Source organism: Chrysochloris asiatica, unplaced genomic scaffold (genome assembly GCF_000296735.1).
Source record: "Chrysochloris asiatica unplaced genomic scaffold, ChrAsi1.0 scaffold00181, whole genome shotgun sequence".
NCBI classification, from domain to species: Eukaryota; Metazoa; Chordata; class Mammalia; order Afrosoricida; family Chrysochloridae; genus Chrysochloris; species Chrysochloris asiatica.
In genome coordinates this window covers 6,087,840-6,109,347 of record NW_006408699.1, presented here as the reverse complement: position 1 = coordinate 6,109,347, position 21,508 = coordinate 6,087,840, and the positions used below count along the sequence as shown (strand labels likewise).

General features: G+C 38.4%; 1 protein-coding gene across 1 annotated transcript in view; it reads right to left on the bottom strand.

The window, feature by feature from the left end:
• CYTIP (cytohesin 1 interacting protein) overlaps positions 1–21,508 on the bottom strand; it is a 49,986-nt gene that overhangs the window by 14,753 nt on the left and 13,725 nt on the right. Inside the window, exons 3-6 of the mRNA XM_006872048.1 lie at positions 21,320–21,374; positions 10,079–10,181; positions 9,771–9,864; positions 5,535–5,604 (exon numbers count right to left, since the gene is read on the bottom strand). Of these exons, the coding sequence (XP_006872110.1) occupies positions 5,535–5,604; positions 9,771–9,864; positions 10,079–10,181; positions 21,320–21,374 (322 nt within the window). The remainder of the gene's footprint in view (positions 1–5,534; positions 5,605–9,770; positions 9,865–10,078; positions 10,182–21,319; positions 21,375–21,508) is intronic.

Genomic DNA, 21,508 nt, shown 5'->3' with positions numbered 1-21,508 from the left:
TCTACAAGGTTTTGCACATTTCATTATAATATTTGACTTTGTCTTCTGAAGCTAACTTATTCTACAACACCACATAAGACCTGTGAAATCATTTGGTCTTGCTCTGCCAAGGAGTTCTAGCCATAGCATTGTTGTTGTTGTTGGTAAGTACTGTCACATTGATTCTGACTCATAGCAACCCTCTATAGGGTTTCTGAGGAGTGACTGGTACATTTGAACCACTCACCTTGTGGTTCAAACTGACCTTGTGGTCCAGTGTTTATCCTACTGGACTCTCGCCATAACATTATAGTCCTGGTGTGACACTGTGTGTTAATGCACTGGACTGTAAAGGTGGTTTGCACTTCAAGGTTAGCAGTTTAAGCTCACCAGGTACTCCTCAGAAACAGGGTTACTATAGGTAGGAACCAACTCAGTGGCACATAACAACAACAACCATTTTTAAGTTGATAGCTCTGTATAGTGCATGAATGATGTTATAAATATCCAAATGGCCCTTGCCAGAAAAATTATTTCCACCCTGAATCTAATTAATTTATTAAGTCTTAAAAGCTTGTTAAAGGCCATCCAAGATTCAACTGGTCTCTATTCACTGGAAACACCAAAAGAGAAGGAGACATAGGAATCTGAGAAAGAACTAGACTAAAGACTAATTGCACCCATGCCTCTTTTGTCATGAGACCAGAAGAACTGGATGGTGCCTGGATACCATACTGAACATGTTTATCAGAGTCATAATAGATAGATCTTGACCAAAGGGAGAAAAATATGGAACAGAACTTCAAATTCTAAAGACTCCAGACTTACTGGATTCATCGAGACAACAGGAATCCATGAAACTAATGTCCTGAAATATTCTTTAAACCTTTAACCAAAACTCATAGCACCTTGTATAAGGTTTCCAAGGATTGGCTGGTGGATTTGAACCACTAACCTTTTGGTTAGCAGTCCAGTGTGTTTCCAGGACTCCGGTAGAGCTTGCCTTAAATACATAAACACAGTCTCAGAACCGAAATCAACCTAAAGGTTGGCAGTTCAAATCCACACAGAAGTGCCAAAGAAAGATCTAGCAATTTGTTTCCATAAAATTTCAGTCAAGAAAGCCCTATGGAGAAGTTTCACTCTGTAATACATGCTGTCACCATGAATTTGAATCCACTCAAACGCAACAAGTCTGGTTTTTGTAAAGAAAAAATAAGCACATCACACACAACAAATAAGAAGAAAATTACTGAAAACAATACTAAAGAATACAAAAAGAACAGAACACAAAGACATAAAATAATACAAATTATAGAAGAGCAATTAGGAATCATAGAAGGAAGGGTGACAGACTCTAAAATATGTCTAAGAAATCTCGAGAAATAATACAAGGAGTGATGAAGAAGAAATGTTCATAGAGGTCAAAGCTGATAATTTTCCAACTGAAGACAGTCACAATTTGAATTAAAAGGGCACAGCAAGTTCTAAGAAATAGACATTCAAAAATACATCCAGTTCTAATCACATTGTGGTGAAACAAGATCAGTGAAGATAAAAGGGCATCATTAAAGCAACTAGAAAATGATTTTTAAGAATCACCACAAATCCAAAAACTAATTTTTAAAAAGACTCAAACATAGAAATTTATTTAGGGAGAGTTAACAAGGAGAAAAAATGGAGAGGGAGTTGACGTAAAAATTGTTGTCATTGTAGGCATAAAAAACTGGCACATAAAATACAGGGTATAATCAGAGTAATAATAAAAAGGTAACAGAAATTTTATCATCAACTTAACATCAATAAATTTCAGATATTATTAGCAAAAACATAATTTACCAAAACTGGGTTAAAAAAAAAAAAAAAGAAAAGCCATATAGTCAGAAAGCCTGAATAATCTTATAACTAATGAAGAAATTTAAGCATAGTTTCAAAATCTTTCCACCAAAAAAAACCCCACTAACTTCTGATGATTCAGATTGTATTACATGAGTTCTACTAGAAAACAAAAAGGAAAAAAGATCCCCTAATTCATGCTTGTAGTCCAGTAAACTTGATACCAAAATTACAGAAAGGTAGCCTGAGAAAGAAAAATGAAAGGTCAATCTTTACTCATGAAGTTACCTTCAAAAATCCTGAAGAAAATGTTAGCAAGTAAAATTTACAAATATTTTAAAAAGTTGTTATCAATTATGACCAGGTTGGGTTTATTCTAAAACATCCCTGGGTAACACAAAGGTTTGTACTCAACTATTAACCTAGAAGGAATGTGGTGGCTCCATAGGATAAACATTGGACTGCAAACCACAAGTGCGAGCCTACCAGTTGCTCTGTGGGAGAAAGATGTGGCTTTCTGTTCCTACTAAGATTTTGAAATGCCTTGGAAACCTTATACAGCTTCACTATAAGTAGAAACCAACTCTAGGACACTGAACAGCATTAACTTAGATGAAGCCCTGATGGTACATGGTTGGTGAGATCAGAGGTTCCAACCCACCAGTGGATTCACTGGGGAAAAAAGCCCAGACTACTTACTCCTGTAAAGGTTATAACCTAGGAAGCCCCTTGGCAGCAGTTAGACTCTGTCATATAAGGTTTCAATGAGTCAGCATTGATTCAACCGCACACAAAAACAAGAACTACAGTGGTGGTTTGAACTTATCCTGCAATGCCATGGAAACAGCATTAGCAATTGCTGCTGTAAATATTTCAGTGAAGAAAACCCAATGGAGTCATTCTACTCTGTAACACAGAAAGTCACCATAAGCTGGAATTGACTCAACAGCAATTTGTTTTTTGACTGGTTTGGTGGTTTGTCCTAGGAATGCAAGAATAGTACTATGTAGTTGTTGTTGTTAAGTGCCATCGAGTTGGTTCCAACCCATAGCAACTCTGTATAGGGTTTCCAAGGTGTGGCTGGTGAGCTTGAACTGCTGACCTTGTGGTTCAAACTGACTTTGCAGTCCAGTGCATTAATCCACAGTGCCACACCAAGACTCATGTTCTAACAGTTCTATGTTAGAAAGGTTTAAAAAAAAAAGCAATAAGGAAATAAAAGAACGTATACCATGGGGGGGGAGGGTGGAAAGAAATGTTTTAAATATAATGAATTACAAAAAAAAAAAAAAAAAGAAAAAAAAAAGAGAAAAAAAATCGAGGGGGGGAGGGTGGAAAGAAATGTTTTAAATATAATGAATTCCTGACATTAAAAAAAAGAACAAAAAAGAACAAAAAACACAAACCAGAAGTAAAAAACTTAAAATGCAAGAAACATTAACAGGCACATGAGTCCAACCAGTTGATAAGTATGTTCACTGTAAGCTTTTTAGGAAAAAAAAAAACAATTTTAAAAATTGGTGAAACTCTCTAAAGTAGGCAATAATAAGAAAAGTAGCAAGTTAAATTGACATTTATAGCATATTAAAGTCTTTATGAAATTCAGAAAGGGAGCTCTTGGAAATTTGAAAAATTTATATATTGTTAGAAAAAATAATAATGAAGTCTATAAATCAAAACTTCAAGAGAAGACATTCAAAGAGCAGAAAATGCTTAGAAGTATGTTGATATAAGTGAGTAGTTCATTCCTTGAAATACAGGCCTATTTTTCCATCTATGACATCAGTTGATTTTCTGCATTCTTTCCTTTTTCTACAAAGGGTTGAAAATTCAGTTTAATGTTTTGTTTTGTTTTTAATCTGTTCACCAAGACTTAGTATATCCCTTTTATAAAAGCAAATTAATTTGATAGTTATAAATAAATATAACATAACTCCTTATTGAAATTTAATGATATGTTAGAAGCATTTCTTTTAATGCCAAGAAGAAGACAAAGACCATCACTTATTTACAATAATATACTAAAGATCTTAGTTAATGTTATAAAAGAAAAATAAATTGTTTGAATAACTGGAGATTAAAAGGGGTAAAACTCTCATTATCTGTGGTATATAAAATCAAAGAAAATCAACAAATCACTAGAAGAAAGGAAGCTCAGTAAGACTACTAAATTAAGGAAATTAATATAAAATTAATAGCAACAACAGCTAAAATTTTAAAGATCATATTTATTACAGAACAAACTGCTGTCAAGTTGATTTCAACTCATAACAAGTCTTTCGAACAGAGGTGAACTGCCCCCAAGGGTTTTCAACACTGTACATCTTTAGAGTAGACCGCCACATCTTCTCCCTCCCAGTGACTGATAGGTTGTAACGTCACCCTTTCAGTTAACAGCCAAGTGTTTAACCAAAGTACCACCAGGGGGCCTTATATTTATTATAGCAAAAATAAGTAGGTCTATAATAATAAACCCAGTATAAGACATACACAAAAAAAAAAATGCATGAAGAAAATGACAAAATATTTTAAGGTCCATAAAAGAGCTGAATAAAACATCCCCCGCCAAAATACAATATTGAAAAACCATACTGATGTCAACTGATCTCATCTACTTATAAATTCAATTCCCATCAAAATCTGAGCAGAGGAATTATTTCAAGGAATTTGACAAGCTGATTCAAAGAACACAAAAACAAGCAAAGTGACAAGAGTATCAAAATCGATGTTGACACAGCAGCAAATACAAGATTATATATAATTGGATATTCCTGCAGCTGTTATTATGTGGTACTTTGCAAGTCAGCAATTGACTCATTACAAAATTTCACCTTCAATAGCTCCTCATACGTGTTACATGCGTCTATGTGTATACATACATGTGTTGTATATTTAGTTGGCATAATAATTAATAAGTACATGCTTCATTATGAAAAATAATAAATGGTAGCACTGTCTCAACAAAACCAAATAAGTAACCTGTCATAGTAAGCCATGCAACCCTGCTCAGCCTGACCAACTCATTGCCATGCAAAGCTAAGCATTGGGATCCAAAGGTAAGTAGGAGTAGAGAAGTCTGTAGGGCAAGGGGACTGATACACATAAATGAGGCAGAGGAGTTCATGGCTTGGAAGAAAATTATCAGTCCAGAACACACAAGAATTTTTAGCTCTCAAAGAACCTACCTAGGGAATTTTCACTAAACATCCTACATTTGTTATATCCCTAAAATTTTTAATTTTACTTTCTTTTAAAGTTGATGGTTTGTTTGTCAAGGAATGCAGAATTAAGGACAACCAAAAGAGAAGAGAGAAATGGTCTTCATGGTAAGAATGAAGCAGAATGGAGAGACACACAAGGAAGACACTGGAGAGGCACAAATCCCAAGCACTCCAGCACAAACTCTACTTGAGAAAGTAAATAGCCTAATTCCTTTTTTTTTTTTTTTTTATCAAGGATTATCACAGTTGCATGAATGAAAATATCTCTAGTAATATGTCTTCCTCTTGGCTTTCTGTGCCTCATAGATACACCTAAGGTGAAGAAAGAAAAGGATTTGCACCAGTCTACAGAATTTGATATTTATACAGAGGTAATCATCTGACTCTTGACTATTCATCAGTTTAGATTCATCACATTTCACTTTCAAGGGTTTCCCAATTCCTTAACTCTGCCCAGCACAAACTGAAAACATGCATTAATGTATTAAGGTAAATTACCTTTAAAACCTGCAACTTTGCTTCAAGCTCTGTTCTTCGGAGAATCATTGTTCCATTAAGAGTCTCTATCCTGTTTAAAAAAATATTGGGAGTAGCATGAATGACTAATAAACATCCTTATGGGGTACACCTTGAGTACAGTGTATACTAAAATAAAAATTTAAAAACAACATAAATGCTACGTTCCTTGTGGCGAAGTATATGGACCTAAATCAAAGCTTATGACAACATTCAGAGAAGGAAAATGGAAAAAAAAATTTTTTTTTCTCCTTAAGCTGTTGTTGTTAAGAGCTGTCGAGTCAGTTCTGACTCACAGTGACCCTGATTAGGGTTTCCAAGGAGTGTCTGGTAGGTTTGAACCACCACCTTGAGGTTCAAATCAACCTTGCAGTGAACAGGTAACTGAAAGAAGCAGCAACCAACCAACCCCACTACTATCAAGTCTGTACTGAATTGCCCCACAGGGCTTCCAAGGTTGTAAATATCTACAGAAACACACTGCCACATCTTTCTCCCACAGAGCAGCTAGTGCATTCAAATTAGCACTCAAATGCTTACCCACTACATCTACATCGTATCGCCAAGGTTATGGTTAATTTGTAAATGGTAGCTAATTTTATAGAAATCCCCATACCACAATCATGATTGTTCTCTACTGGAATTTATTATTGTGGGAACTGACTGAATTACCTCTTATTTGGTGGCTATTTCTTGGGACTCTACTACGTTCTAGACTCTAAATCCTGTGTCTTAAGCATAAGGGGTACAGCAATGACAACAAGTAAGCACAAGGGACCTTTGATTGGAGGAGGAATCAGCATAAAGCAGGGAGAAATCCTTTTTTTTTCCCTCTTGTCAGCTGGCATTAAGTTGATTCTGAATCATGGCAACTCCATGTGTACAGAGTAGAAAAACTCAATAGGGCTTACAAAGCTATGACCTTTCTGAAGCAGTCTGTCAAGCATGTCTTCCAAGATGCTTTAGTTGTTGTTGTTGTTGTTGAGTGCCTTTGAGTCAGTTCTGACCCATAATGACCCTGTATAGGGTTTCTGAGGAGCGGCTGGTGAGCTTGAACCATGGACCTTGTGGTTCAAACTAACTTTGTAGTACAGCACACTAGCCCACAGCGCCACACCAGGACTCCAAGATGCCTCAAGGTGGGTGCAAACAGCCAATCTTTGACTACTGTCCAAGTACTTAAATGAGTCATCAGGGACTTTCATTTTCTTTGTAGGTTTCAAATTGCCTTAATTTTGTAATGAGAACAAATGGAAACAGAATTACTTCAGGATAGGATATTATTCTTTTATCTAAAACATTTTTAGGTTTACAAGCTTTAATCTTAGAATTATGAATTTAACAGCTATGTTTTCTTCCTACATCAAATGCTTTTCTAAAAATAAAAAGATTGTTCTACCCTGAGAGATCTGATTTGTTTTGTGGGCTCATCATTAGAGGGTTTTATTTTGACAAGTAAGCCATCAATCTGAATAAAATAATACATTTCAATTGTGAATTACACACCTAAATATTTTTAAAGCATTGGCTCAAAATCCTTCTGATAAATCAACTAATAACTCTATAAAGATACAAGAAATGTTTCCAGACATGGCAAATAATAACATTAAATGGGGAGACTGAATTTTCTTTACTTCTAATACCATTCTGTTGTAGATAATGGGATGATAACAACCAAAAAGGTTGTTATTAGGGGAGGCGATCCTGACTCTGGACATGAGTGAAGATCCCTATGAATCTGATTCATTGAGAGTCTTCATGTCTATCTGACCTGCACAATCGTAGATTCCATAGACAAAACCACAGGTATTGGTGGTTTCTTTTGTAATTGTACAAACTGTCTCCCATTTTCCTGATTTTTGACTCTCCAACAATTGTCCCCCCTTAATCACCAAACCTGGTGACTACCTACTGCACCCACTTAGAACATGTGTTTCAGACTCTAACCATTAGCATTTTCCCTGATACTATGGATGGTTCCTACCGTCTGGGTTTCCATGTCTCTGAAGCAACAGTGCCCTTATCATTCACCCTGAACTCATAGAACACAGGAAGCTGGAATCAGTCCTTTCCTACCACCAGCCAAATTGCAAAACTGCTCCCACACATGAGCTAAATATCCTTTGAAGTTTTAGATGTGAAATCTCAGAAGAACATCCAGGGGATTTTCTGTTAGCTGCTTGAAGTTAGCAGCTGTAGTGTAGCAAGTGGCTCTAGTCCCAGTTCTGTCCATTACTAGTTGGTGACCTTAACTAATCCCTCACTTAAGCATGAGTCATTTGATCTATAAAAAGAAGTAAAACTAACCTTCCAAGGTGACTGTGAAGAATGAAGAGGGACTATAGGTCCCACTCAGAATAGGAGGCCCTAGGTGGAGGAAACTTTTAACATATTCAACTGCTAACTGAGAGATTAGAGTTTTATTCCACCCCAAGGCACCTTGAAAAAAGGTCTGGCATTCTACTTCAAAAAACTAGCCACTGAATACCCTATTGAGTAGAGCTCTAACATGAGGTTGTCATGAGTAGTAATCAACTTAAATTTCTTTCACTCAAAATAAAATCTAAACTCTTTTGTGACTGATGAGGCCCATGGTCTGCCCCTAATCACGTCTCTATTTTCATATTGTATCTATCATTGTTGTTTTTTTGTTGTTAGGTGCCATCGAGTCAGTACCAATCCATAACAACCTTATGCACAGCAAAACGAAACACTGCCCGATACTGGGCCAACCTCACTACTGTTGCCACACTTGAGTCCATCTATGCTGCCACTTGGCCAATCCATCTCGTTGGGGGTCTTCCTCTTTTTCTCTGTCCCTCCACCTTACCAAACATGAAATCCTTCTCCAGTGACTGGTCCCTCCTGACAATATGTCTGAAATATGAGAAACAAAGTTTCGCCATCTTGGCTTCCAAGGAGCACTGTGGCTGTACTTCTTCCAAAATAGATCTATTGGTTCTTTTGGCAGCCCATGGCACTTTCAATATTCTTCTCCAACACCATAGCTCAAAAGCATCAATTCTTTACAGTCTTCCTTATTCACTGTCCAGCTTTCGCATGCTACATATGAGGTTATTGAAAATACCATGGCTTGGGTCAGGTGCACTTTAGTCCTCAAGCTGACATCTTTGCTCTTCAATACTTTAAAAAGGTCTTGTGCAACAGATTTGCCTAATGCAATACGTTGTTTGATTTCTTGACTGCTGCTTCCAGGTATCTATCATGGCCCCCCTTTATCCACCTACCCAATTACACTGGCTTTCTCTCTGTCTCTTTGATAGGCCAAGCTCATTTTGATAACGGAAACCATCTTTTTTACCTGAACTGCTTTTACCAGGTGTTCTCAAGACCACCTCTGCTTCTCTTTTACATCTCAGCTCAAATGTTGCCTCCTTAGAAAGAACTGTCTTGAATATCTAAGCTAAAGTCGTAGTCTATTTACTTAATTTTTTTTTATCGCAGTATTTCCCATTTCTGTCTTCATAGCAGTTATCAACAATAGAAATACTTAAATTACTTATTTATAGGGGCTTTTCTTATCCGTCTTCTGACATGAGAATTAAAATACTTTTTGTCTTTACAGACAAAACCAAAGGAAACATAGTGTTTATTCAATAGTAGCCTAGTGAATGAATTCATTCCATCTCTTAGTACAAGGACATTAAGGTAAGTCAATCAGATTCCTAATAGGAGAGACCAATGTCCCATTCATAAACTTGGTGTGAATGTGGGTATGTATTCAGGTAAGGAGAGGCAGACTTAGTTCTCCCCCTACAAATGGAACACTAGAAGAGAAAAGCAATTGATTTGCTGCATAAGAGGAAAAAACTCAGCCCTTAAAACTTTTGTTTGTTCTAGCCACAAGGTTCTATCATCCAAACAAATTGGACCAATTACTTTCCCAGTCCAAAGAGATATGTGCCAGGTTAATTGAATTTGACAGCTGAAAAAACACTTTTAAAAATGCTAGCCCTCCCACACAGACATTTGGACTACTGATGTCCTCCAGCTTCAGATGTTGATAATATTTTCATGTCTGAGAAAACATTGAGAAACAAAAGAAATGGATAAAAACATCTGTACCCAATTTCAAAGCTGTGGTACAAGGCCACCCATCCTGTGATCCCTGAACAAAAAGCCTATGCATTTACTCAACAAGCATTATGAAAGATCATAACATTTCTGAAGCCCCACTGGAACCCAATGGATAGTTACGTTAGTAGGTTTCCTGAAGATCTGATCAAATCAACCACTTGTTTGTGGGTGAAGCCTTCTGTGCTCACGCCATTGATATTTGCAAGGACATCACCTGGGAGATGCCAAGAAAAAGAAATGTCACCTCAGTAAAATAATCCCTCCTGATTTGTACTGCAAATGAAACAAAACAAGTAAGCTCCAAACCTTCACAACATAAAGGAGTTAAGGAAATTCAAAGCAACAGTCACATCCTGACCTTCACTAATTAAAAGTTTTCATTGCTGGTTATTCAAATGATTTGAAACATGAGCAAAGTCATAAGTTACCAGTGCGCAAGCCAGAGCAGTGAGCTGGACTGTCCTCTTCTATTTTGCAGATCAGAGTACATAAGTCCCAGGAACAGGTGTTCTGGTTCTGGTGTCTGTGAGTCTGTGAAAATAAAAGTGATACATAGTGACATGGGGAATAAAAGAGAACATTTTAAAGTAGACTTGTGGCAACCTCCTTCACGGGTGTCAGACTAGAACTGAGCTCCATAGGATTTTCAGGAGCTAAGTCTTTGGAAGTAGATCACCAGATCTTTCTTTTGAGGAACTTCTAGGTGGACTCAAATTCCCAACCTTTCAGTTAGCAGCCAATTGCTAACTATTTGTACCAACCAGGTACTCAAGAGTAAGTGCAAAGAAAATTTTCTGGACTATAAACTAAATCATAAGTACCAATTTTACAATTCTACCAAGCTAAATGAGCCAACCCCATTCATAAAGAATATTGTGATCAGCAACAACAAAAAAAGGTTAAGGGTGCCTCAAAGTTTTAGCTTTTCAAACCCAAGAGGCTACCTTACGTTATCATCATTGCATATTTATTAAGAAAACTGAAGTTTCTCATTTTCTAATTGGATAAATCAATATTGTCCAAGAGCAAAGATAAAAATCCTTATCCAGTCCTCCAAAGCTACAGCAATCGTTACAGGAAGTATGTAACAGTACACATCCAGCCAGGGAGATATGCCCACAATGATCATCTTAAATCAGAGTTTTGCAAATAGTGACAATATGCCATGCATTTATTCAAAAGCACTATAATTGACTCAATTATCTTCATTTCTGAGCATTCTCCTGTTTGCCTGCCCTGAATACTTACTGGTTCATTAGTCACCCAACTAAATTAGAAAAAGTTATGCTTTTCCTCCTGCTTCAATTTGGCAAAAGTATTTGTTTGTTTTCAAATTGTAGCAAGAACACTGAAGGCATCACATCGCAATAACCTTTATCATGTTTTTCTTTTCCACACATTTAAGTTATGAGATCTAAGTCCATTTAATACCAAAAGCAGCCTTCTGAATTAAGCCTTTTAAAGATCTGATTCCTAAAATTAAGCCACATCACAATACTTCCTGATGGAGATATTAATGGCTAATGTTCATTCCTTTTGTGAGAGTCACACACAAGCAACTTGTAGACACCTTGAAAGGATTTCTATTTAATCTATAAGGTTTTTAAAGGTAAAAGGAATTTTAAAAGATCAAGTTAAACACTTTGCATTTTTGTCAGAAACTTCTTTAACAGTTCTACTGTCTTCTCACTGAAGTCTAAACCTTTCCAGAGATGGAAGGGTGGTCTAGTTCAAGTGGCACATTAGCTAAAGATGTTACTGCCATTCTTTTTGAAACAACTATTATACAAGGAGCTCTGGTAGCGTAGTGGTTACGAATCGGGCTGCGAACCTTAAGGTCAGCGGTTCGAAACTACCAGCCACTCCGCGGGAGAAAGATGAGGCTCTCTACTCCCGTAAAGATTTACACCCTCGGAAACTCTGTACAGGGTCGCTATGGGTCGGAACCGACTCGATGGCACTTAACAACAACAACATTATACAAAGTCTCAATAGCAGGACGAATCCAGACTCAATCCTCAGTGATCAAAGTGAGTAGAGTGGAATGGAAACATTGATTTTGTAGTCAATGCTTGCATGTGTGTTTATGATAGGTGTTTAATTTGGAAGTTACAATTTTTTTTTTTAAATGCAAAAACCCAAAGTGATGGAAAGAAATAGTCAAATACTTCTTTCCCTTTTACTCAGCCTTCCAGCTTTCAGTTTTAAGGGCCAGAAACAGAATGATCATTAGAACTTCTCAGAGACAGACTGGACTATCTTAGTGATCTAGTGTTGCTGGGACAGAAATGCACCAAGTGGTGGATTTAACCAACAGAAATTTATTTTCTCAGTTTAGAAAACTAGAAGTTCTTCAGAGAATTAATTCAAAAGGAAAGCACATGCTCTCACTTTCTCTCTGTCTCTGTCTCTCTCTTTCTGCCCTCACTCTGCAAGAAGGTCCTGTCTCTTTTTTATCCATTCCTAGGTCTCTTAGCAATAATGTGGCATGTATCTTCCACTTTGTGCTTGCTTGCTTACTTGGTTAATCTGCTCATTTATATCTCAAAATAGGTTGATTTAAAACACCTTACACTAATATGGATTTATGGTATGGCACTGTAGGATAAACACTGGATTGTGAACCACAAGGTAGGAAGTTCAAATCCACCAGTTGCTAAATAGAAATCCTATACAGGGTCGCTATGAATCGGAACTAACCTCCATGGCACTTAACAACAACAGCAACAACACACTAATACAACCTACAACGATTCAATGACACTGTAACCTATTGTCTATTAATGATAGTTTAGTCATTTGATCTCTGTAGATTAAATACTTATGGTACAGGTGGTGATGGTGTGCCGTGGAGTCAGTTCTGACTTATAGGGACCCTGTATAGAGTTTCTGAGGCTGTATATCTTTGCGGGAGCAGAAAGCCTCATCTTTCTCTCAGAACAGGTGGTAGATTCAAACTGCTGACCTTGTGGTTAGCAGTCCAACTCATAGCCTACATTATCAGAACTCCTTTATGATACAAGAGGGACATTTAATAAAGCAGTAACAAATAAGTACATTGTGTGTGTGTTTTATAGCAGAATAAGAAACTATGTTTATCCTGTTTTCTGTAGCAGTTGTTGCTCATCCGTGGGAATAATGCTCACTTGAAGAGAAACATAGTGTCTCTACAACAAAATAGGGAGTGTTTCTTATGAATAAAATTGAAGAGAGTATAATGCTTCTAAAAACCATATGGAAGAATTATAGATTTCATCAAATTTTAAAGGAGAACACAAAAGGAGTAAGACATTTTCTTTTCTCCTATAGCTTGTTCTCTGTTCATTGCAGCTAGAGTATCATTGTGTTTTTCACTCATAAAACATGTTTTGCATAGCAGCTTCCTGTTCCTACTCTTAAAATACACACTGACTTTCCATTTATGGGGCTAAGATTTAGTCATCCAAGGCTTACTAATGCTAAAATCTAAAATCTGATGTATACTATAAGATCATGATTATGCAAAACACATATAAAAGAAATACAAAAGTGCTATGAAAAATAATCAGGAATACTTACACTACTATTGCTGAACTTAAAGACTTTATTTGACTTAACACCCCATCTTTACCAATATGGCCATTCAAAAGCAAACAGAAAAATTTTAATGAAAATTCTTGGGCAATTACATTGAAATTGATCCAGATTGTTAAATGTCCTACAGCGTGAGGCAATCTGCAACTAAAGCCAAATATCTTCAGGTATTTCAAAAATAATTATAAAGTATTGCTACTAGTTAAAGTTAAAAAGGTAAAATGTTTTTCATTACATCTCATATGAACTCTTTGTTGTTGTTGTTGTTGTTGAGTGCTGTCTGAAATAAGTTTCACTGGTTTTGCTGCTCTAGAGAACCTCGCCCAAGATATTTGGTACCGAGAGTGGTTCTAAAGAAACAAAATCCTAAGAGTTTTCTAAATTGGTTCTCAAGTCTAAATAATTTTAAAGGCACAAATAACTCTGTTCCACTAGTAAGGAAGGTGAGGGAGCTGCTACCCCATGGTGTGAATGGTAATATTAATACATAAAATATCACCACCAATTGATCACAGATTGCAGAGAAGCAGGGTTCTGGGGGATTGTGTGTATGATACTTATCTGCAATTTTGTTAAAACAAATAGTATAGAAAAGCTGGTTGGTTGGTCCAGCTTACAATCAAGACAGTGGTAAAGAGAAGAGTTGAGTTAGGGCTAAGGAGTCACAGCTCAATTGCCACATAAAAGATCTCAAAGTTTCCACTTATGCCCTGAAAGAAAGCCGTATTTCTCGTGGTGGTGTGCCGGAAAGGTCCTGACTCCGTCACCCTGTACAGTGTTTCTGAGGCTGTAAATCTCCCACAGAACAGCTGGTAGTTTTGCACTGCTGACCTTGAGGTTAACAGCCCAATTTGTAACCGCTATGCTACCAAAGCTCCATATTTCTTGCAGTAGCAGAATGGATATTGACAATAACCAAATGTAGAGTCTTACTGTAAGCGTGGCTGAATTACAATGCCAGCTGAATTCCTTACCTGGAATAGTGTCGATGCTAAAATGATGGCATGAATTGGAAAGAAATGGGATCCTGTAACTTACGATGGGGACACATGGGCAGATAATCAGGAAGCGTAGACATAGAGTCCGTAAATGCCATTGAATCACTCTTGCCAACAGCCTTCCCATTTGAAAAGATTACTCCATCTTTGTTTGCTGACCCATTTTCAGTAAAATCATTATCCTTTCTGCCCATACTTGATGAGATTAACCCAACTGTGCCTTCTGAGATGATGCCTAAGACATTGTCTGGGGCATGACCTAAGGTAGTTATCTTACAAGATATTATTGAATATTCCCAGGAAACACCTCCACCATTTATTGCTTCTACCTATAACAAAGGTCTTAAAGTCCTGGTGTGGTGCTGTTGTTAGGCCCAATTGCCCTATAATAACTAATTTTTAAGTAAAGATCAGGCTGAAGTGGGAAAATGTTTAGCATCAACAACTCCCCTAGATGCAGAAACCCCCTCTCGCCTTAACTCTGGCTAAACTTGGCTTCTGTAACACTGCTTATGCAAATTCCTCACATCTGAGTGGGCCTGACTTACTTACAGGATACTATGGCCAGAGGCAAAGGCTAACCTTCAGAACAGCCAGCCAAAGTTATTCTTGAAAACTAACTGTCCCAGCAGATGTACCCCTATCCCCAAGTTAATCTTGAGAAGAAACTGTCTCAGCTGATATACTCCTAGCCCCCACTCTAACAGCTCATGCATACATCATACCCTTGGTTTGTACAAGATAATGTCAGACTGCCTATGTATAAATACTCTTTGAAAAACTGGGTCGGGGCTGCAGTTTTTCCCGCTTTTAAGGAGGCTGTAGTCGCTGGCCAGCTAATAAAGGCTTTCTTATTGATCCTGAGAGTCTTCATTGGTCATCTAGGTAAATTGAGGCACAACACTGTGGGTTAATGCACCAAACTGCAAAGCCATTTGAACTGCAAGGTCGGTGGTTCAAGCTCACCAGATGCTCCTTGGAAACCCTATACACGGTCACTATGGGTCAGACTCGACTTGATGGTAGTTAACAACAACAACATAACAAGGATCCTAGTGTGGCACTAGGATAAAGGCAATACTACAAGATCGATTTGAATTACAGGTTGGCTCCTCAAAAACCTTATACAGGGTTGCTTGCTGTGAGTCGGAACTGACTCAATGGCACTTAACAGTAACAACACCTATAACAAGACTTTTAAGTTTGAGTAAGGACCAAAAGGTGACGCACAAATTGGAATCAAGGAAGAAATATACTGCATTCCAAAAGAACTACTTGATTTTTCTAATATGTTCTAACAGAAACCTGCAGAATATGTGTGGGAAAGGGTATTAAAGTTGTGGATCAATCTGAGTTCATTGCTATGGGCCCACTAAACACAGATTCTTCATTCAATGTTTCATATCAAGATGTTAGGAGAGGACCAAATAGTTTATTTGTTTGGTTCACTGAAGCCTGGATTGCACGGTGACCAAAGACTTCTGGAAATTGGCATGTAAAAACAGATTTACCAGGATTAACTCATAAATTCTCACATGAAGTGCCCAGAGGACACACCTTCTACCACAACAGTGAGGAACAAATTTGTGAAGGTGCCCCAGCCTCCTTGAAAACTGACGTGATTGCTTCTTTATGGAAGTCAGATTTCACAGTGGGAACTGCCCTAATTGAACTAGTCCACCAAACTACAATAGGGCTGATTGGACTTTAGCCTCTGTCAAGTGGAAGCACTTAATTGATAAAGGCAAGGCAGATGTGGTTACTGTAATAGACAGCAGCATCAAGATAGTCATCAGAATAGTCTGACTCCTGTGGACTTGTGGTGTTGGCTTCGTAGGCGGGGCATCCCTAGGAGTGACAGATGGTGGTGGTGGTGGTGGTTGTGTGTCACCAAGTCAGTTCCAAGTCACAGTGATCCTGTGTCGTTTCCAAGGCTGCAAATACTTACAGAAGAAGAAAGCTTCTTCTTTCTCCTGTGGAGCGACTGATAGATTCGAACTACTAAACTTTTGGTTAGCAGCCCAGTTTGTAATCTATTCTGCTACTAAAACTACTTGAAATAGATGGAATATCTACTAAATACTTATTTGATTTGTACAAGAGGAAGGATTCAAGATCAAGTGAATGGCAGTCTAACTTAAATTGCCAAAATAGGGTCATGGCCTCTCAGTCAATACCCAGACATAATCCAGTTTACAGACCTCCAGCCCCTTGTTTGACAGTGTGGCTGTGTCCCCTTGAGGAAGACTACACTGACAGCTAGTTATCTTTCTCTAGATCTATGGCATTCTGCAAGAGTGGCTGTTCACTAGGGAAAAGGAAATAATCCGACTTTTCAGGGGTTACTGGACACTGGGACCGAATTGACATTAATTCCAGGAAACCCAAAATGACACTCTGGCCCACCAGTCAGAGTGGGTGCATATGGAAGTCAAGCTGTTAGTAAAGACCTAGCAAAGGTCTATCTTACTGTGGGTCCAGTGGGTCTTCCCAAACTCTTCCTGCAGTGATTTCCCCAGTTCCAAAATGGATAATCAGAATATATATGCATATATACTCAGAACTTGGCAGAACCCCTATATTGTATCCTTGAAATGTGGAATAAGGGCTAGCATGATTGGATATCCAAATGTAAGCCATCGTAACTACCTCAATCTAGGAAAACAGAGGCAGTGAGTACGTGTTGTGGAGTTGGTTCTGACTCACAGCCACCCTGTAAAGGATTTCCAAGGTTGTAAATCTTTACAGGAGCATAACACTTCATCTTTCTCCCATGGAACCACTGGCATTTGGAAACTGCTGACGATGAGATTAACAACCTGGCTAGTAACTATGCTACTAGAGCTCCTAAGGAAAATAGTAAACCAAAAGCAATATCTCATTCCTGGAGGCATTGCAAAGATTAGGATACAGGAGTGATGATTCCCCATTTAACTTGTCTATTTGTCCTGTAGAAAACATAAATGGATTTTGGAGAATAACAAGGGATTATAATAAAATTAGCCAGGTGTTGACTCCAATAGCAACTAGTGTTCCAGATTTGCCATTACTTGAACTAATTAAAACACTTCCTAGTACCTGCTCTGCAGCTATTGATCTAGCAAGTGCCTTATTCCCAACTGCAGTTTCTAAGGGTCACTAGAAGCAGTTTGCCTTCAGTTGGCAGGGCAAACAATACACATTCACTGCCCTACATCAGCAGTACATACTCCAGCACTATGTCATAATTTAGTCTGAAGGAACTTTGATTGCCTTTCCTTGCCACAAGACATCACACTGGCCTATTACATTGACAGCGTTATGCTGGTTGGACTAGGGAAGAAGAAGTATCAATGACTCTAGACTTTTTGGTAGAACATCTGCATGTTAATGTGTGGAAAATTAACCTGACAAAAATTCTGTTTGTCACATTTCATCTTGGTGAAATTTCTAGGGGGTTCAGTTGTGTGAGGCATGTGGAGATATTCTTACTAAAATGAAAAATAAGTTATTGCGTCTGTTCTCTTCCACAACTATAAAAGAAGCACAGTGCCTGGTGGACCTCTTTGGATTGGAGAAGAAACAGATCCCTAATTTGGGTGTGTTACTAAGGAGCTCTGGTAGCGTAGTGGTTATGAATAGGGCTATGAACCGCAAGGTCAGCAGTTCAAAACTACCAGCTGCTCCATGGGAGAAAGATGAGGCTTTCTGCTCCCATAAAGATTTACAGCCTCGGAAACCCTGTACAGGGCCGCTATGAGTCAGAACTGACTCGACGGCACTTAACAACAACTCTGGCCTACTATCATGTGATTTGAAAAGTTGCTAATTTTGAGTGGGGCCCAGAACAAGAAAAGGTTCTACAACAAGCTCAGACTGTTGTGCCAGCTATTCTGCCACTTGGGTCATATGATCTAGCTGGTCCAGCAGTGCTTGAAGTGGCAGTGGCAGATAGAGAGGTAATTTGGAGTCTCCAGCAGACCCCTATCAGTGAATCACAGCATAAACCCTTCGGATTTTCGAGCAAAGCCCTGGCATCCTATGCAGACACCTACTCTCCTTTTGAGACACAACATTTACTTTGTGACTGGTCCTTCACAGAGACTGAACACCTAACCATGGGCACCAAATCACTATGTGACTTGAACTACCCATTCTGAACTGGGTGTTATCTGAGTATTAAAGTTGGATGGGCACAGCAGCATTACATCACTAAATGGAAGTGGTAGATACAACACCAGGCATGGGCCACTTCGTCATACACAAGTAAGATATATGAGGAAGTGGCCCAAATGCCCATGATCTCCACTCCTGTCACATTACCTTCCCTCTCCCAGTCAACATAGGTATGGCCTTATGATCAGTTGACTGAGGAAGAGAAAATTCTAGGTTGACTTTATGCAGTCACCACTCAAAAGTGGACAGCAGCAGCACTACAGCCCTTTCTGGAACTTCCCCAAAGGACAATTGTGAAAAGAAATATCCCAATGGGCAGAACTTTAAGTGACACGCCTAGGTGTCCATTTTGTTTAGAAGGAGATATGGCCAGATGTGTGCCTATATGCTGTTTCATGGGCTATGCCAAATGATTTGGCTGGATGGTCAGGGACTTGAAAGGAACACAGTTGGAAAATTGGTGATGAGTACGTGTGGGAAAGAGGTGTGTGGATAGACATCTTTGAATAGGCAAAAAAAAGTGAGGATACTTCTGTTTCATGTGAATATGTACCAAAGGGTTCCCTGAGCAGAAGAGGATTTTAACAAGTGGAAAGATGACAAGTTCTGTAGAAATGAATCACCTTCTTTCTCCAGCCACTCTTGTCATTGCCCAATGGGTTCAATAAGAAAGTGGCCATGATGGCAGGGATGCATGAGCTCAACAGCATAGGCTGCCATTCACCAAGGCTAACTTGGATACATCCAATGCTTAGTGACCAATCTGCCAGCAGCAGAAACCAAACACTGAGTAAGAGATGTGGGACAATTCCTTGGGGAGTTCAGCCAGTAACCTGGTGACAGGTAGATTACATTGGACCACTTCCATCATGGAAAGGACAGCGTTTTGTTCTTACTGGAATAGGCAGTTTCTTTGGATATGAATTTGCCTTTCCTGCATGCAATGATTCTGCCCAACCTACTAACCATGGGCTTACAAAATGCATTATCCAACAGCATAGTATCCTACACAGCATTACCTCATATAAAGGGACCCACTCTTCAGCAAATGAAGTGCAGCAGTGAGCCCATGCTTATGGAATTTATAGATATTACTATGTTCCTCGTCATCTTGAAGCAGTTGGCTTGATCAAACGATAGAATGGCCTTCTAAAGACATAATTACAATGCCAGCTAGGTGGCAATACCTTGCAAGGTTCCGGCAATGTTCTCCAGGAAGCTGTATATGTTCTAAACCAGAGTCCAAACATGGTGCTGTTTATCTAATAGACAAGATTCATTGGTCTTAGAACAAATGGGTGGAACTAAGAGTGGCTCCATTCACTATTACTCCTATTGACCCACTTTAAAACTTTTGTTTCCTGTACCTGCTACAATTTGCTCTTCAGATCTGGACATTTCAATTCCAAAGGGAGGAATACTCCCAATATTTCCACAGCACTGATTCCACTGAACTGGAATTTAAGAAAGTCCCCTGACCGTGTTGCACTTCTCATACCACTTGATCAACAGGAAAGGAAACAAGTTGCTGTACTAAATAAGTCCTGATTGCTGTTTTTTTTGTTTTTAAGTGCCATTGAGTTGGCTTGCACTCCCAGTGACCTTGTATAGGGCTCCCAAGGAATGGCTAATGGATTTGAACTGAAGACCTCACACACTTAGCAGTTCAGTGTTTATCCTACAGCAACACACCAAGACTCCAAATATGGCAGTTGGATTAACATTACACAAAGAGTCCTGACGTGGTACTTCAGGATAACAAGCTAAACTGCAAGATCAGTTTGAACTGCAAGGTCGGCAGTTCAAACCCACCAGCCACTTTTCAGAAATCTTATACAGGGTCACCATGGGTCAGAACAGACTCGACAGCACTTAACAACAACAACAACAATGGAGGTACAGAAGATTATGTGCGGAATCCAGGCGATTCTTTGGGCATCTTTTAGCACTACAATGCCTGTGACTAAAGTCAACGATAAACTACAGCAACCCAATTCCAACATCACTACTAATGGCCCAGAACCTACAGGAACAAAAGTTTGGGTCATTCCATCAGAGACAGGACCACCAGCTGGTGTGTTTGCCAAGGGCAAAGGGAATACGGAATGGATAGTTGAAGAAGGTAGTTCCAAATACCAGTAATGGCCACATGACCAGTTACAGAAATGAGAACTGTAATTGTTATGAAAATATTTTGTTTGCATGTGTACATCATATATTTTTTCTTTGTTCACTTGTGAAATAGAAGATGTAAATGGGACAAGTGCATTTTTGGTTGTATGCATTTTAATTTTGTCATGTTAGGCACAAGTATGACTCTATACTTGTCTTTATTTAGATATTTTGTATATGGTTTAAGGAACTATGTACAGGTGCCAGGTTGACAAGGGGTGGACTGTCATAGTTAAGGTTTTGTGTCAACTTAACTGGGCCAGGACTCTCAGTGGTTTGGAGGGTGAGCTGTAGCTATCGCCATAGTAAGATCTAATACGATGATGAGTTCTATAATGCAATTCTATAATGAGTTTGCTATGAGCTGTCAATTAATTGAAAGGATGTTCCTCAGGGGTGTGGCCTGATTTCTGTACATTAGACACTAGGCAAGGCTTGTTTGCTTTCTGCTGGGTCTTCATCTTGCATCTGGCTCATCCTCCAATCTCCAGTTCTTTCAACTTGAGCCCATAGTCTACTCTACTACCTATCAATCCTGGGATCCATTCCAGCTGTCCACCTGCCAGAACTGTCAATCTTGGTTCAGCTGACCTGGACTTAGGACTTGTCCACGTCTACAATATATATAAAGTTTTACTGCTTTTAGTTCTGTACAAAACCCAGCCTAAGACATACATCAAATGTAAATATATTATGAATAATATAGATGGATATTTAGATAGAGCAAAAGAAAAGTTCCCAAAAAATGAGAAAATTTTGAAAACTGCCTACCTGAATCTCAAATCCAAATGTTCCATTATCCTGCTTTTCCACAATAACCAGTTTTCTGTAATAAAAAAAAGATACATATGAAGATAAAAGTATCATAAGTGGCATGTATTTATTAAAAATAACTGTCACAACTAAAATTAACTGACATTTATCTAAATTGTATGCATAATTGTGTGTGTGTGTGTGTGT